The sequence below is a fragment of the Phascolarctos cinereus genome, unplaced genomic scaffold (assembly GCF_003287225.1).
Source record: "Phascolarctos cinereus isolate Bilbo 61053 unplaced genomic scaffold, phaCin_HiC Scaffold_5;HRSCAF=322, whole genome shotgun sequence".
NCBI lineage: Eukaryota > Metazoa > Chordata > Mammalia > Diprotodontia > Phascolarctidae > Phascolarctos > Phascolarctos cinereus.
Genome location: NW_027555958.1, coordinates 426,190,610 through 426,209,488, shown reverse-complemented (window position 1 = coordinate 426,209,488; position 18,879 = coordinate 426,190,610). Strand labels below are relative to the sequence as shown.

The following is an 18,879-nucleotide window of genomic DNA, read 5'->3' as shown; positions in this document are numbered from 1 at the left end:
ATATAAGAATTTTTTTCTAATAAGCCAGTGGATAGACCTTCCTCAAGCTCTTTCATCTCCTCAATCAGGGGCACTGGCTTGCATTTATGGCACACATAATTAGAGATTACCTCAAAAGGTCATTTACTTTACTTCCATACTTTTGTGGATACATGTTGAATGTTAATATTGCCTACATATTGCTATCTTGATCCTTTCAAATTACATGTTGTAGCAGAGATTTTTAACCTAAGATCTGTGAATTAGTTTTTGAAAAAAAAAATCAACTGTTATTTCCATGTAACTGATTTTCTTTGTAATTTTTAATATTTTATTTTATGCATTTAAGCAGATTACTAGAATTTCCTCCCACCCAAAGTTGTTCGACTTAAACAGTGAAATAATCTTCTTCCAAACACATCTTGGAAGATGTTATGAAGTAGGGATGTGACTGCACTGGCCTAAGGCCAAACACTCTTTTGCCCTTCTCCCTAAATACTTAGCAAGGAATGTCAGGGAGGAATCAGTTTAGTAACTATCTCTTGACAGCAGAGTGTGGAGCCTCAAGTGTTAGAACTACTCTCTACCAGCCTGCATGAATTAGCAGCAAGTACCATATGTTGGTTTCATTTATTTGTCTTTTTGACTTGCTGATGCAACCTGTGTGGGAGTCACAGCGGAATGGTATGTGGTTGGAGTGGAAGAGACTGCTTTGTATAAAACACCTTGAAAGAACAAGAAAGGGAGAGAAGAAGGAAAAATTTCCAGCATTGGATTCACCTTTCATCTCCAATTCTTAGCATTTCACATACAAATACATTTATAGGGGATGATTCTGTCATTCCAGACTAACGGGGTAAAACCAGCATTGGTGAAGGTGGGGAGGGGAGGTGTTGAATGACTTCATTGTAAGCTGAAGGTTTCAGAGAGAGTTGAAAGTTCCAACTGGAAAGGATCTTAGCATCTCATTCGAACTTCTCATTTTACGGTGAAGAAACTTACTGAAGGGAAGGGAAGTACCTTGTTCTGAACTAGTTAGTGGAAGAGTCTGGTTTAAGTCTTAGCTTTCCTACTCCCCATTCCTGTGTTCTTTCTTTTCAGCATATCACAGTTTTAGCTCTTAGTTTATGTGTGTTTATAATCCACATTTACCATGTATGGATAAAGGGGATGCTGTGGGAGTTGATGATAGATGGATGGGTTAAGAAGGAACTCAGTGTGGCTAAGAAAAGCAGAGCTTGGGAGAGGGTATCTGGGTGACTCAATTATGCTGTCCAAAAGCTGATTTAGTGTGGGCCTTTGGCTTAGATCTTTGTAAAGCTCAGACATATCTATGAGAGGGCAATTAGAGGGATGGTTTTTGGCCTTGAGCTCTGGGGCTGTGCAGGTGTGGTTTGGAGGTCTGACTGAAGATAGAAGGGGAAGGATTAGGGTGTGGTGGAAAGTCTGTCCTGTGGCTAATCACTGAGCATTGCCCCCCAGTTATTCACAATAGCAGTACCAGGGCCATTTCTACTCATCCGGATTTATATCTTGCCACTGGACCCAGATGGCTCCATAGGAGAGAGTGAGGCTGGTGACTTTGCACAGCCCTCTCTCACTTAAATCTAGTTCGCTTTCAAGTCATGCCATTACCTTCCTGATGTCATAATCTTCTTTGAGAACAAAGGACAAACAACATCTGTTTAGAAGATAGCCAGGTATGGTGGATCTAATGCTGTATTTGGAACCAGAAGACATACTCAAATTTTGGCTCTGCCATTTACTACTTATGTGGCTTTGGGAAAATGATTTTGTCCTTTGGTGTTTCAGTTTCCTAATCTATAAATATATTGGACTATATACTTTTTAAATTGATTTCCTGCTTGAAAATCTTATGATCCAATAAGTTGCCCCATGTTGCTCCACAAGATATTTGGCAAATGCCCTATTGTACTTTAGGAGTTATTCACTTTCTTTTCACAATAGTAACAGTTCCCTTAAGCTAGCATCCTATCATCTCTTTTTCTGTTCAGAGCCAAGTTCTTAGAGCCATCTCTGCTTATTTCCTCACCACCTAGAAGTCACTCCTCAACTCCTTGAGTTCTGGCTTTCAGTTCTACTGAAACTACTTTCTCCAATTTTAATAATGCTCTCTTAAATGCTGAATCCAGTGGACTTCTCTTATTTCTCTCCCTCCTTGACCCTTTGGCAGCTTTTGACAATGTTGTTGACCACCACTAAGACAACTTAGTATGTCTTTTGGAATCTATCACAGTAGTCTTTCTTCTCCTCTCTCCTCCCCCTCCCCCACCAAATCTGCTCCCTTTTCCTCATTCTCATTTGATGGGTCATCCATCATCTAGTATAACTATAGGTGCTCCCCGAAGTTCTGTCCTAGGACCTCTTCTCTTTTCTGTCTACATTCTCAACCTTGATGATCTTATCATTTCACATGGATTCAGTGACCATACTGATGCAGATGTCTTCCAAATCTATCTCTCCAGTCTTGCATTACAAATTGCCTGCTGGACATTTCCACCTGAATGTCACATTAGCATCTCAAACTTAACATGTCTAAAAAACAACTCATTATCTTCACCTTCAAATCTAACACTCTAAACTTTCCTATTTTTGTTGAAGTTACTACATCCTTCCAGTTATCCAGGTTCATAACTTCATACTCATTCTAAACCTCTCTATCCTTCATCCCTCTCCGTAACCAAGTTGCCAAGTCTTGTCAATTCTGTGTCCATGACGTTTGTCATATCATTCTCTGCCTTCACACGGCCACTACTCTACTCTCATTGCCTCTCACCTGGACTGTAGTTAATAGACTTTTAAATGGCTTTCCTGCCAAAATAATGTTCCTAAGGTGCAAGTCTGGCAATGTCCCTCCCCTGCTCAAAAGCTTTCAGTGAGTCCCTTATTGTGTCAGGAATAAAATCTAAATTTGTAAGCCTCACATTTGAGGCTCCCTATAGTCTGCCTTCCACTTACCTTCTTAATCTTGTTTCCCATTTATTGTCTTCATTCAGTCTGCATTCCAAGCAAACTGCTGTCACCTCCCCAAACCTGCCTTTTTATCTGCCACATCTGCCCATTTTCACAAATTGTCTACCATGCTTGAAACGCCTTCCTGCCTCATCTCTACCTCTCAGAATTCTTTTCTTCCTTCAAGTTAAGATGCTATTTCCCATGGGAAGCCTTTTCTGATCCCCCAGTTATGAATGCTTTCTTATTCCTCATATCACCTTTTATCTAATGATTAATGCATCTGCTGTATTCCCCAATACAATGTAAGCTCTTTGAAGGGAGGAGTTATCTCATTATTTGTGTCTTGTATCCCCAGTGCCTTGCACATAAATGCTTAAAAATGTTTGTTGAAATTGATTAAATTGAATTCATATTTAATTTAGTGTTTTATGCTTTGGAGAGTTCTTTGCTCACAATGAATTACTGAATGAATGAATAAGCAAAACATTTTAAGTGCTTACTATGTGCAAAGCACTGTGCTAAGATCTGGGGATATAAATAGAGAAGGAAGAAAGTGCCTGCTGTCAAGGATTTCATATTCTAATGGGGCAGACAACACATACTGTCAGGGTACATGTGGAATATTGTAATCCCAATCATCATCAAGAGGAAGAAATAGATGCCCAGAGAATTTAGGCGACTTGTTCACAATCACACAGCTACTGGCTATGAGAGGCAGGACTCAAACCCAGGCTTTCTGATCCAAGCCCAGGGTTTTTCCAATACTCCATACTCCTTCTCTATAGAGAGGCACTTTAGGACCTAGTACAAATGTGTATTGTGGAGTGTGTGGTGAGATGAAGAAGTGGAAATATAATTTTATCTAGTAATTCTCAAATTTCTTATTAGAGAGGCATTTTGTGCTAGTTCTGTGACCACATGGATCATAGAACCAAGTCTGTTCCTGTGTCCCAACTCTGCTTCTGGATGTGGATTATCAAGGTGTGAAGTGACTTGTCAAAAGTCAATTGGCTAGTTAGGAAGTGACTGACTCTGTAGGTGGTACAGATCATGTGTCAGTAAGAAGGAGAGATGATGGGCTTATCATCCGGGAGCCTCACCACAGAGATAGTTATCATCAGATTCTTTATAAGAGGCTTAATAAGAGATTAATAAGATTAATAATAATTTAATAAGAGGCTTTATAAGAGATTTAGAATCATAACAGCCATCATTATTGTGTACTGATTGTGTTTCTGCTCTGGGCAACCCAGAGTTCCTCACAGACAGTCTCTATCCAACCCTAAACTCATCACTGGAAGGCAGCCTCTTCTGGGGTGGACCTCACAACAGCTGTCTACCAGCTGATCTGCAATAGCTTGGGACAGACAGCAAAGATTGGGAGCTTTGGGTTAGAACTTCAGCAGGAGTGAGCTATCCATAGGAGGAATGTAATTATCCATATGGTCTGTGTTCTGTTCCTTCCTGTTGTCTTTCTCCTCTCTTCACCAGCAGTCTTCTGAGGATGTCCACATGGTGACCTCCTGTGGGACAGGATATAGTAAATCTAGGACCCTTGGGCTAAACACTGTACTTTGCTCCCTCTGCCTTTGCTGAGACTTAATATATGGAATTCTCTGGTAATAAGAAAATTGTGTTAACTCTTATTTCTATTGCACTGAAGATTACAAAACAGTTTCCTTATAGTCACCCTGTGGGGTTGGTAGCAACACATATTGTCAGAAACAGGTTTAAAGAGACTAAATGAATTTCCCAAGGTCATACAATCGATATATCAGATGTATGACATGACCCTAGTATCTTCACTCAATGTCTACTGGTTTCTACCATTCCACATTGCCTCCCTAATAGAACGAGAAAACTCTATAACATTCCCTCATCATAACCCACATACATTTGCAATCTCTTTGCCTATGGCTGATTCAAAGTATAATCCAAAGTTCTTTGACTGGTAAGGAAGCTTAACAGAGGTTCTACAATTTTCAGAATCAGTCGACCCATCAAAGAGCGGGTGTTTCCTGCTATGTGTCCAGCACTTTTAATGAATAGGTTACAGAGACAAAAATGAAACAATCCATACACTCAGGCAATTTCCATTCTATGATGTGTGATTAGAAAGGGAAATTAGAGACCACTAGTTTATCTGCCTCGTTTTATAAATGAGGAAATTCAGACCAAGAGTAGTTAATGATAAAGAGTTAATAACAGAGTTGTGACTGGTACCCATTTCACGGATGTCTCATCCAGAGTTCATTCTACTTTATTGAGCTAACATCTGGTGGATCAAGCACTGGTCTCCCCACCCCCCAACCCTGCCATTCCCCTGTTGACTTTCTTCAGCAAGTCTTCTTACCGTTCTATGGCAGTTTCCTCATCTGTAAAATGGGGATAATTATACTTGTTCTCTGCTTCCCAGAGAATTCATGCAGTCTTTTATTCAATAAAAATTATTATAAGGCACTATGATAAGGAGGTAGGGTACAAAAAATAGGGAGCTTATACTCTCTGTAGGAAAATGGGGGCATAATACACATACACAAATCATTACCTCAGAAAGCGTATTGTTCCACATGAGGAATGGGTACATCAAATGCCATAGGAGAAGGCAGAGCTTATTCTTATCTTGGGGAAATGAGAGGGCTGTAGTACGGGAAAGGAAGGCCTTGAAGGATATTGGTAGGTAGAAATGAAGGGAGATATGAGGACAAATGGATTTTGGCAATGGGAAAGTGCTTAAGAGAATTTTGAAGGAAAGGCAAATTTCAAGCCATGGTTTAATATTACAGTAAATTCCAGTTTATCCGGAGCAGGGTGTTCTGGTTAATGCAATATTCTGGTTAGTGGGCACTCACTGCATATTTTCTGATCACTTACCAATTTTTAAGGAATCAGAACACACCAAAATGTGCTAAAACTGCACTGAATATAATTTTTTTTGAGGATTGCAAAATCCTAGAATCAGAAAGGACCAGTATGATACAGTTGGAAAAACTTGGAATCTGGAGTGCTGAGCCTGGAATCACCAGACCTGAGTTTGAAAGCATAATGATCTATGTGACCTTGGGCAGGTTACTTATCCTCTCTGGGCTTCAGTTTTTCAGCTCTGTGGTGAGGGCTTTAGACTAGATGACCTCCAATATCCCTGAGAGCTCTAGGTCTGTGATCTTCTGACCCCAGAGGTCATTCAGTCCAGCATTCCACACATTTCAGATATCTTTTTAAAAGCACATCTGACAGGTGGTCTGTTTGAATACTTCTAGCGACAGGGAGCTGCTACTTTGGGAGGTGGCTATTCTTTGTCTGGTTACCCTAGTTGGATACAGTGGAAAGATTGTTGACTCTGGAGTTAGAATTTGGGTTTCAATCTCACCACTCATACTTCATCTCTGTGTATGTGACTTTGCACAAGTCATTGAATCTCCCTGGACCTCAGTTTCCTCAGTTAAAAAAATGAAGATGTACTCCAAGGTCTTTTCCATTTTTCAGTCTATGATCTTATGAGCATCTTTTTCTTGATGGAGAAAGTAAAAGAAAAATAGGAATAGAACAGTTCTACTTTGTCTCTGTCATCTATGATCTATGAACATTATACTATCTCATTCAGGAGTACTATCCCCTCCCTTGCTCATTTTCTTGCTCTGGTAAATAGCTTAGAAAGTCCTTTTTTCTCACTTCTTTCTAACATGACTCGAAAGATTCTGTTTACTCTAGTAGCTACACTCTGGCATTTATTTATGGATTTGTGCTTCTGTGGTTCTTGTAGTACCCCTAGCATCATTATTCTTAGTTAAATATTTCAGGAATACATGGTTTGAGGGCTCCCCTTACAAATACAGATCACAATCTCTCTACACCTTAATCTTGGCAGTCCTCATAATTTACTGTGGCTCAAGGTATCCTTCTTCCATTGATGGCCAACATTCTGATGATGCCATGACAATTTGGCATCAGCCCCTTATTTGAAACCTTTCAAGATTAAGAATTGCCCAAGCTTGAACTCTGCTGTCATAATCTTCAAGAATCCCAGATCCCCATCATGCAACAGTAACAGAATTTGAGGGTTGTAAGGGATCTTAATAGCCAGATGGCTTAACCTAGTCCAACCTAGACACAAAAGGAATCCCTATTATAATATGTCTGACAAGTCATCACCCACCCTCTGCTTAAAGAACTAGTAGAAGAACCCATCACCTGTCAAAATACTAGGATCATTGTAATTTTAAGGATATTTTTTTTCTGATGTTAAATCTAAATCAACCTCTTTGGGACTTCTACACATTGCTCTTGCTTCTGCCCCCTAGCACCAAACAGAGCAAGTGTAATACCACCTCTACATAAGATCCCTTCAAATACTTGAAGACAGCTGCTTCCTCTCCTCCTCTCCCTTCCCTCTATATCCAGTCTCCACTTTTCCAGGCTAAACATGACCAGTTCCTTCAAACCATTTTCTTTTCTTTTTTTTTCTTTTTCTTTTTGGCTCTGCAATGGGGTTAAGTGTCTTGCCCGGGGTCACCCAGCTACTAAGTGTTATGTGTCTGAGTCTGGATTTGAACTCAGGTCCTCCTGAATCCAGGGCCAGTGCTCTATCTACTGCGCCACCTAGCTGCCACCTAAACCATCCCAAATGATATGGACTCATGGCCCTTCACCACGCTGCTTGTCCTCCTCTGGACATTCTCCAGTTCCTAGTGAGGCATCAGAATAAGACTCTAAAGAATCATAACCCTGGGAAATGATTATGGCTGTCTAGAATGGCAAACATCTGATTACTTGAACTCTGAGGATGTTTGCATTCTGCAGCAAGAGGAATTCATGAACCAGTCAACAAACGCTGAAGTCGACTCCTCAAGTCAACAAATGTTTGAATGCCTACCATCTTCAGAGTATTGTGCTAGACCATGGGAATACAACAATGGAACCACACACAACCTTTGCTATCAGGAAGTAAACAGTATAATAGGGGTGATCATCCATGTGCAGAAATCACTATAATCATAAAAATGAGACACTATTAACAACCTAGATGGGGTATTCTTGTTGTGAGAAATCGGAGGAGGGAAAGAGCGTTTCGAACTACAGAGATAAAGGAAGTTTTAGTGGAAGAGGCAAAATCTAGGTTGAGCTTTGAAGGCAAGGGAGAATTTTAAGGGTGGGGATGTGTGTGTGTGTGTGTGTGTGTGTGTGTGTGTGTGTGTGTAGGTATAAGCCAGTGGTTATCAAAAGGTATTGAGTGCCTGAAATTTACATCCCATATTGCAAGTGCATACGTGAGTCTCCTAGGAATCACATGCAATTTGTTAATTCTCTTAGCTTGCCCCACTTCAAAGAAGAATACTGTGCCATGCGCAAAAACAAAACAAAACAAAACATTTGAAAATCACCACTGCAGGGAGTACATTCCAGGCTCAGGGAACTATTTGATCCAAAGCATGGAGATAAAAGAAGGCAAGAGAAAAATGAAAGACAGAGAGTCATCCAATTTGGCTGAAACAGAATTAACTAGGGTGAGGAATATAGAGCTAAGTCTGGACAGGTAGATACTACTACTACTGCTACTACTACCACCACCACTACTACCACTACTACCACTACTACCACTACCACCACTATCACTACTACTACTAGTGCTAGTACTAGTACTACTACTACTACTACTACTACTACCACCACCACCACTACTACCACCACCACTACCACCACTACCACCACTACCACTACCACCACTACCACCACCACCACTACTAGTACTACTACTACTACTACTACTGGGATTGTTGTTACTATTGTAATTTTCATCACTGGCCACAGGAGACTAATTGTTACTCTTGATGTTGCTATGTGGTATCACAGGGGAGTGTAAACCCTGGCCATTCCCTCCTTCGGTGACCACCTGAGAGGACAAGATCATCCTTGAAAATGAGGGGCAAACATTCAATGGGGAATAATTGTCCTGTTTTTTTGGTGAGTCCATTTCAACATACTATCCTGATCAACCCTAGTTAGCGAATCTTCTATGACTTCTTTTTTTCTCGTGGTGCAGCGGTTTAAAGACTGATTATATGCATATGAACCACAGCTTGTGGGATTCACCTCATGGGATCGGAGGCCAAGAGCTCATTCTAGCCTAATCTTATCATTTTTCAGATGGGGAAATTGGGGCCCAACTAGTAAATAATAGAACCCTCTTTCCCCTCCTTGTTACTGTCCAGGTTCTAAAAATGAGGGGACTCCCCCCAAAGCATGATGTCCACTGAATTCACCCTGATTCAAGGAATCCTAGGGGAACCCTGGGCACAGATTAAAAAGCAAACCCAAAAAACAAACAAAAAAACATATAAAATATAATTTAAGAAACCTGTTCTTAGATTATCCAAACTATTCTGAGATCGAGTACGTGTGCCATATGGCCCTGTGCCAGGTTGTATAGACCCAGGCCCTGGCTTATCTCGAAAGGCCTTTTTTTCACATAACCTTGTAGAGCTGGGGGGTTGCTCAAATGCCCTCCTTTCTCCCCAGAGTGAGTGAGAAGTTATCCTGGCCCCTGGATGCTGTGGTGGTGTTTGTTGTCAGCCTACACGGATTCCTGCCAGAGCCCAAACGGAGCAGAGTCTCTTTTCTGTGGAGACCTTTGGCTGGACTTCCTTGGTGATCCCGGGGGTGGGAGGTCACTGTGGTTCTGGCAGCCCCAGGCCTGGCAGTGGCTCAGCTCTCACAATCCAGGACCCACAGGCATCTCCCCCTATTCCCAGTGAAGCTGGGGTATCCTTGTCCCAGTGTGACCCGATTGTGTCCCTCCCTTTCACTAGCTCCCAAGAGCCCTGGTGGTTTTCGTGTACCAGTGGATCATTGTCATGGGTTTTGTGGGCTCCTGCTTCCATTGAGCCTTTTGCCTGGGTCCTGGGGTAGCTCTCTCCTCTGTGGGCTGGAAAGGAAAAGATGATGAGCCCCAGGCACCTTATTGTCTTGTGATAGTTAAAGCAGTCAATCAATGCTCTCTCTTCAGAGCGAGCCTGGGCTGGAAGGGAAATCACGGCAAGTTTCAGATCAGGGATGTTCTGATGTTAGCTCTGTTGTGTTGTGTTGTAGTGAGCAAAACCAGTTCTCATTCTGTGTGTTTGTGTTCATTGTATGTGTGTAAAAAGGTTGACCCAGATGTAAACAAGTAAGCTGCGAGCTGCCCAGTTGTAATCTTTGCCCTCACAGATTTGATCACATTACCCTATTAACACATATTCAATGACCAAATATTGAATAGTTGTTTCCTGGACATGAAATTCCATCTACCACCTCCGAACATTTGCACAGGTGTTTTCCCCCTTTCTTTTGAAGTGCTCTCACTGCCTTGTAGAATTCCTAATTCCCTTAAAGCACTACTCAGGCATCACTTCCTAAACAAAATTTTTTCTTTTGAATCCTTTTCTAGTTATTAGCATACTTCTCTGGGGAAGTTAATCTATCCACTTAGCTTTGGAATTTCATCTTGGTACAGAGGCATCCTGACTGGAGGGCTAGTGAATGCTTACAAACCCATCTAAACCACAATATCTCACCAGCCTTAGGTCATGCTTCATACCCCCTGCAACCATCCACCATCACCTGCCTAAGCATTTGACCATCTGTTCTGCTGCTGCACACACATATCACCCCTCCAGACCTTTTTCTACCTCCTGTTCTTGGAATAGTAATCAAGGCAATGCTACCACTGTTTCTGGAAAGCATGTGACAGTCAGCTGGCTTGTGGCTCCATTCACCATCCTTGTGACTTCTTGGACCAAAACTCCCTCCTTGGCTATGGGACTCTTGTGTGTATTGTCAGTCCCTATTAGAATATAAACTCTTTGAGGATAGATCAGATCTTTATCCTTTTATGCCCAGCACCAAACAAAGAGCCCGGTACATAGGACACACTATAAATATATATATATATTTTCATTCATTCCCTCCCTCTTGAAATTACTTTGTGTGTACTTTATATTTATTTACTTGAGTTCTTCTTGTCTCTCCCTTCTACGATGTAATCTCCAAGATGGGGACTGTTTTTCTTTCTCCTTTTTACTCTCACAGCCTACTACAGTTCTTTGTACATATTGTAGTAAGTGCTTAATAACTCCTTATTGAATTGAATTCCGTGTCACTGAACATGTCTGGGCCAGCTGATTGGAAACAATTCAGATGGGGAGTGGGAAGGGAACAAAAGAAGGGTGATCCTTATTCAAATTGGATTCCCATCTTTGGCGATTTGATATAAATAGATGCCATGTTTGGGCAGTATATCTTTCTATCCCAAGGTTCTGATCTTTATTCAAAAGACAGTGGGGCTGTGTTCTAATGCAGATGTCTAGAGATCAAGGTAATTTGTGTTTTAGATCTGCATTATACTCAGATACTGAATCATTGCTAGATCTTTAACTTTGGGTTGTAGATTTAGAGATGGGAGGAACCTTAGAGGTTTTGTAGCTCAATCCTTTTCTTTTACAGATGAGCAGGTTGAGAGCCCATGAAGTCATGCCTTGCCCGTGGTCCCATTGGTAGAGCTGGAATTTGGCCCTGGGTCCTCTGACTCCAAATCCAGCACTTTTTCAGCTGACCACACTGCCTTTCTAGGTAAATAGTGCCTAGAGTAGTAAGGGATGGGTGAGGTAGGCTCCTAGAAACCCAATCTAGCAGAAATTGATGAAAGAATTGGCAGACAAGCATTTATTGAGCACTGTTGGGTTCCACCTAACTCCTCCTTGGTTATTATGGGGCAGAGTAGAAGTGAGTAACCTTGGGTTCTCAAAGGCTGTACAAGGGTTGCTTTCAAAGTGCAGCACAGGTTTACCCTAAATAGCCAGAGAGACTTTGGATGAAGGCCCAATGGCAGCCCACGGGTTTATACACTAAGGAATCGTAGAGTTTAGTGCAAAGAGGCCCATCTACAACAGGAGGCTGGCTCCCCTCCAAATGAAGTTTTGGCTACAGAAATTCAGGAAGACTGTTTACTCAGATGTGAAGAAGTCATGATTTCATGAGTAGAGGGAATGCTCACCCCAATGAAATCCTGAATCTTTGGAAGGAGCTGAAGTATTATGTACATTGTAGGAGATATACAAGAAGGCTTCTTTCTATATGAAGCCTTTCCTGATCTCTCCTAGCTAATAGTGCTTCCCTGTCCCATTTATCTTGTGTGCATTTTGTACATATTTACATCTATGTCATTTATGTCAACTATGTTACCCATCTCTGTCTCTATCTTTCTGTCCATATCTATTCTTTATCTCTATCTAGCCACCTTTCTGTAGTTCCTTCCTTCCCTTCCCTTCCTTTTCTCTTTTTTCTTTCTCTCTTTCTTTCTCTTTCTTTCTCTCACCTTCCTTCCTTCCTTCCTTCCTTCCTTCCTTCCTTCCTTCCTTCCTTCCTTCCTTCCTTCCTTCCTTCCTTCCTTCCTTCCTTCCTTTCTTTCTTTCTTTCTTTCTTTCTTTCTTTCTTTCTTTCTTTCTTTCTTTCTTTCTTTCTTTCTTTCTTTCTTCCCTCCCTCCCTCCCTCCCTCCTTTCTTCCTTCCTTTCCTTTCTTTTCTTTCTTTCTTTCTTTCTTTCTTTCTTTCTTTCTTTCTTTCTTTCTTTCTTTCTTTCTTTCTTTCTTTTCTTTCTTTCTTTCTTTCTTTCTTTCTTTCTTTCTTTCTTTCTTTCTCCTCTTCCTATCTAGATTATATAAACTCCTTGAAGGCTAAGTACTTAATGAATACTTTTTAAATGATTGATGTTTGTCCTTGTCTTCCCAGTACCTCCCTAGCACTGATGGTGTGCAAGGCACATTTATTAAGTACCTACTATGTGCTAGGCACTCTGCCAGGTGATGGAGACTCCTCTACAAACAGTATGTTGTCTTGAATTATCACAGATGTTCAGAAAAGGGAGAGATCAACGAAGAAGGGAGAGCAGTGCAGGAACATGAAAGGCCATTAAATATAGAATCAGAGTTTTCTTCTGAGACTTTTTTTTGACTTTGACCAAGTCATCCTATCTCTTTAGGCCTCTGCTTCCTCACCCCTAAGATGGAAATGCTACTATTTGTGTAATGTACTTTACTGAGTTATTGCAGGTAGAATATTTCATAAAATGCTATATGTGAACTATTATTGGAACATACAAGAAGAACATCTTGATGGAGCTGCAAGTTTATGGGACACAGAAAGAGAGACTGTCTCCTCTATCCTCATTATAGCAGAGACTGATGCCTCAGTAACCATTACTGGCAGCAGGGGACCCCACTGTCCATTAAAAAGACATATAATCAGGGTATTCTCTTTCTTCATCTTGCCTAATTCTCTAGGCTACATCTGAACATTCCTGTGGGAGACAGAGGGAGGGTGAAAAAGAGACTGGCCTCGGAACGTTCAGCATGCAAGGCTGGGATTTTGACAAGCAGCATGGGAGGGAAAGGTTTGCCTAGTATTTGGGGCCAAGAGATCTGGAGTCTTGAGGCTGGTAACCTATCAAAGCAAGGGCTGGGATGTGGATAGCAGTGATCCTGGCAGGAGGAGAAAGACAAGGCTCTTTATATAGATTAAAAAATAAAAGCCAAGGATTTGGTGACTCAGGGGGAAAATTTCTTAATGGAGATGGAGTCTGCAGATGTTTAATAGCCTTAAATAAACTTACATTTTCTACACCAATTGGTTTCAGAGGTTGCCAGCTAAGGAAACAGGGAAGGGAATGTCCAGTCAGCAGTGCTAAGGAGGCATGCACAAAGGGTAGTGGGAAAGAATAAATTTCTGTTGATGGTTAAGAGTGGGATTATTTTGGCAAAGCCCCATGAATGTTACAGGTGTGAAGGGAAAAACTGGATTGAGGAGTAAGGGTAGAAAGGCCTATATAGGACAGATAATGGAGTAGGATAGAAAAAGGATTCCAAGATTCTTGGACCTACCATAATGATTACTTCTACAGTAAAAGTGAGTGCCTGAGAAATGTTATTTTATGGGATTTGGAAGCCAGAAGAACCAGAAAGATGGGACAGAATTATTTTTCTAATTAATATTTTCAATTAACAAGAATCCCTCCCCCCAATTAGAAAAAAAATGAAAACAAAACTTTTACAACACGCACACACACACACACACACACACACACACACACACACACACACTCTCAAGCAAAACAAATTTCTGCACTGGTCATGTGAAAAAGTATTTCTCATTTTGTACCCTGAGTCCATTGCATGTCTGTCAGGAGGTGAGCACATGTTTTATCACTGGTCCTCTGGAATCCTCATTGGGAATTTTGTGGATTAGAATTCTTAAGAGAGAAATTTCAAAATTGTTTGTCTTTACAATATTGCAGTTATTGTAAAAAGTGTTCTTTTGGTTCTGTTAATTTCATTCTCTATCAGTCCATACAAATCATCTTAAGTTTCTCTGAAACCATATCTTGTATCACTTTTATTTAGGTGGCAGCTGGGTAGTATGGTGGATAAAAACGCTAGACTTGCAGTCAAGAATATCTGCATTCAAATCCCAACTCAGATACCTATTAGCTGTGTGATACTGGGCAAATCACTTAACCTCTCTGTTCCTTAGTTTCTTTATCTGTAAAATGGGGATAATAGTAGCAGTCACCCTCCAGGGTATGTTGTGAGGATCAAATGAGATAACATGTACAACACTCTGTAAAATTTAAAGTGCTAAGCAACTTCATGCAAGCTGAGATATACATCTCTACCTGCACCCATGATCCTATTCCATTCCATTTTCTCTAGCATCCATCCCTCTATGTTCCCCACTTCTCTCACTTATCTTCAGTCTCTATGACCAGTTTCCCTACTGCCTACAAAATGCCATGTCTCCCTCATCCTTAAAAAACCATCACTTGATCCACCCATCCCCACTAGCTATCATCCCATCTCTCTCTCTCTCCTCTCCTTTCTGGCTGAACTCCTTGAGAAAGACATCTACAATAGCTGCCTCACTAACCATCTTCTTAACTCTCTGCAAGCTGGGTTCTGACTTCATCATTCAAGTGAAACTGCTTTCTCCAAAGTTACCAATGATCTCATAATTGCCAAATGTAATGGCTCTTCCTCAGTCCTCAGCTGTGTAGACCTCTCTGCACCTTTTGACATTGTCAGCCTCCCTCTTCTCCTTCTCTAAGTTTTCACGATGTTGCTTTTCTTCCTACCTGTCTGATCATTCCTCAGTCTCCTTTGCTGGATCTTCATCCAAGTCATGGATGTCACCCAAGGCTCTGTCCTGTATCCTTTTCTCTCCTCCATCTTGCTTGCTTGATTTTTTTTTGATGATGCTTGGTAATCTCATCAGCTTCCATGGATCTAATTATCACATCTATGCAGATGAATTTCATATGTACTTGTCTAGCCCTAATCTTTCCACTGACCTCCAGCCTTGCATTACCAATTACCCTTTGGATATGTTGAACTGGATATCCCGTAGACATCTTAAACTCTACATGTCCCAAACAAACTCGAAATCTCTTCTGAAATCCTCCCCTCTTCTTCGCTATTACTAGCAAGGGCACCTCTGATCCCTTAGCCCCACAACCTAGGAGTTATTCTAGACTGTTCTTTCATGTATCCACTCTGCTGTCAAATCCTGTTCATTCTACCTTCACACATCTCTTATATATGCTCTTCTCTTCTTTAACACTGCTGCCGCCCTGGTGCAAGCTCTCATCATTTCATGCCTGGACTATTGCAATAGGCCGCTGGTTGGCTTTGCTGCATCAACTCTCTCCCTCTCCGGTCTATGAATGTCTCCGATTTATCCTGGGTACTTCTTGTTTGTACGTAGTTGTTCGAATGCTATCTCCTCCCATCAGAATGTGAGCTCCTTGAGGTCAGGGATTGTTCTTACCTTTCTTTTTAATCTCAGCATTTAGCACAGTTCCTGATACATAATATGTGGTGCCTGGGTGGTGCCACAGTGCATAGAGCACGCAGCCTGGAATTAGGAAGATGTAAGTTCAAATCTAGCCTCAGTCAGTTACTACCTACGTGACCTGGGGGAAAGTCATTTCATATTTGTCTGCCTTAGTTTCTTCAACAGTAAATGTAATCTTAGCACCTACCTTGCAGGGCTGTTGTGAGGATCAAATGAGATAATGTTTGTGAAGTGCTTAGCACAAAGCCTGGTACATAGTAGGTACTATGATCACTTAATTAATGCTTATTGATTTGATTTGTTTTATACTGAAATAGTCCTCCAATACATTTATATTTATTCAGCCATTCCCCAATTGATGGGCACCCCCTTAGTTTTCAGTTCTTTGCCACTACTAAAAGACTTTTTATAAATATTTATGTGCATATGGGGGGTATAGTTTTTTTTTTTTAATACATGTATCTCTGGATATATGTCCTTGAGTCTGTGAAGACTGATAACCTTCATTCTTAGTGTCCGGTGTGGGGGGGTGCTGGGAGGTGATGAAAGTTTAAGTCCATTCTCCAATGGGCCTATGCCATCCACCATTTTTTCCTACTATCCCTGTAAAGTCATGGGGAATGAAAGCTAGATTGGGTTTTCTACTGATGGCTCTTGGGAAAGTATAGATCTTACCTTGCAGCCTATATTTAGGAGTAAGAGTTGGGAGATCAACTGTTCCAACCCCCTCAATTTCCAGATAATGAAACTGAGGCTAAGAGTGGTTAAGTGTCCTATTTAATGTCAAAGAGTTAACGAGCTGGGATTCAAACTTAAACCTTCTGACTCGAGCTCCATTGCTCCTCCCACTTCATCAGTCTGCCAACCCTGTTTATGTTTGCTGAAATGCTTGTGCCCCTTGAAATTCCTTGAGTCTCCACAAAAGTGAATCTAAAAGAGATTGGAGGGCTTGGTCATACTTTGGGGAGCTTATATGAAAGCAGGAGTCAGTAAACAACAAAGGAGAAATTCTGAAGTTCTGTCAGTGGGAAAGAAGGCATGAGGGACAAGTAGAACTGAGTCAGAAAGAACCAGCAGCCTAGGACTGAGCTGAGGTAGAGAAGAGAGATAAAAGAGAGCCATTGGCCCTCAAGGATAAAGAGCAAAAGACTGACTTCCATCAGGGGAAAGTCCCAAGAAAAGGTCAGCTCTTCCCTCAGCTTCCTCTCCTAATAAAGGATGTTGACATATACTCCTTCTTTAGAGTGATAGTTTTGGTTATTTGAATATTTCGTTAGCCACTAGAAGTCTGGGGTTAGCTAGACATAGACATAGATGTAAATTAAGTTAGTGAGACAGACCTCTATCTGAATGCTAGAAATTTTCCTAAGTGAGGGCTCAGAATAATTGTGATGCTATGATCCTAGTGAAGAGTGACCAAACAGACTTTGAGCGCTGTCAAGCTGCTTAAGGATCCTTGGCCGCCATCTGTTTTTCCAGCTTTATTTCCACTACTCCCTTTCTGTTACCTTATACTGTGACCAAAATGGACTGCTCATTTGTTTTCTGCTTTCATACTCCCATATTCATGCCACATTCCCTTGTTTACCTTTGCCTATTGGATTCTCACGTCTCCTAGAGGTCCCATGTCAAATGCCACCTCCCTTAGAAAGTTTTCTAATTTCCCAGTCAATACTCCTAGGGTACTTTCACTATGCCATTTTTATCACTTATGCATGCCACTGTGTATGTTGTACATGCCTCATATCCCTTACTAGACTTTTATAGATCTTTTCTCACAGTCTTAAGACTATAATTAAATTAGACAAACATCAGGTGATCACTTCGTGCTAATGTTGAAATGTCAAAGCTTTGTGGTTAAAGACTGGGTCTTATACATCTTTGCATCCTTGTTAGCACCTGCTAATGTCCTCTGCACTGAAGAAATATTTGTTTCACAAATAAATATTGCAATATGCAAAAAAAGAAGAAAATGTTCTCTGACATTCCATTAGCTGTCAACTTGAAACTGTTTGGAATCCAGCTGCTTGGGCAGTGGTCATATTATACACACACACACACACACACACACACACATACTTATGCTATATATACACACATATGCATGTACACATATACACATACACACACATATATAATATATATGTAATATGCATAGATGTATATATGTATTATACTATACTTTCCCTTTCCTTAAGTCTCACTGAAGAAGATGAAAGGGTTGAAGATATGGAAAGGCCATTCCAACCAATGTGTGGGGTTCTGAAATCCGAAAATTCTCCCTTCAGCTGACTGTCCCAGAAAGCAATGGATTACCCTTGGATTGGTATTATCTGATGGGCATCTGGCCAGTTAGTGGTGCAGCTGCTAGTTGAGCCTCTGCCTCCTCTGCATGCCCAGACGAGTCAACAAAAAGGCACTTGGGCGGTTCTGCTGAGACTCCAGTATTTGGATCCAGTTCCAAACTTAGCTGCAGAAAGATCTCTTTTGAGAACCGAAGGCAGGCTTCTTTGGGGGCCATCAATTAATTTTCTTTGTTCTTCAGGTCGCTTTACCATTGCCAGATGTTTCAGCACCCCGAGGGATGGTATAGGCTCCTGCTGGGCCTTGCCAGATCCTGAAAGTGACTCACAAAACTACAAGTCAGTTAACTTTTTATGAGGCCAACATGGCCAAACATAGAGGCAGGGATAACTGGGACTTAGGCAGAAAAGATGTTGCCAGAAAAAATGGAAGACTTCAGGCAGTTGGACTAGGATGTGGATTCTTCTACTAAGACTCTAAAGTTTTGGTGAGTTTGTGGGCTCAGGAAATAAAAATAATACTCTATCAGCACAATCTCATCACCTTTGTCTTTATAGAAGTGGCTGAACCACAGAGCCTCAGGGACTAGGTACTGTGATTTTTTTTTTCTTTTCAGTTTCTTCCTTGCACATGAAATACCCATAAGGGGTAGATTAAGATAGCTACTCAACAGTACTCCAAATAACAGAAGTACTGGTTGTACACTCTTGAAAGTGGTTATTTGTGTAGTTCAAATGAAATAAAG

General features: G+C 41.1%; 1 protein-coding gene across 4 annotated transcripts in view; it reads left to right on the top strand.

Annotated features, from left to right (window-relative positions):
- DDR2 (discoidin domain receptor tyrosine kinase 2) overlaps positions 1 to 18,879 on the top strand; it is a 246,942-nt gene that overhangs the window by 105,273 nt on the left and 122,790 nt on the right. Inside the window, exon 2 of one of the 4 annotated variants that reach the window (XM_020988611.2) lies at positions 8,806 to 8,916. The exons of the other annotated variants lie outside the window; for them this stretch is intronic. Within the exon in view, the coding sequence (XP_020844270.1) occupies positions 8,872 to 8,916 (45 nt within the window). The 5' untranslated portion in view covers positions 8,806 to 8,871. The remainder of the gene's footprint in view (positions 1 to 8,805; positions 8,917 to 18,879) is intronic. 4 annotated transcript variants of the gene reach the window in all.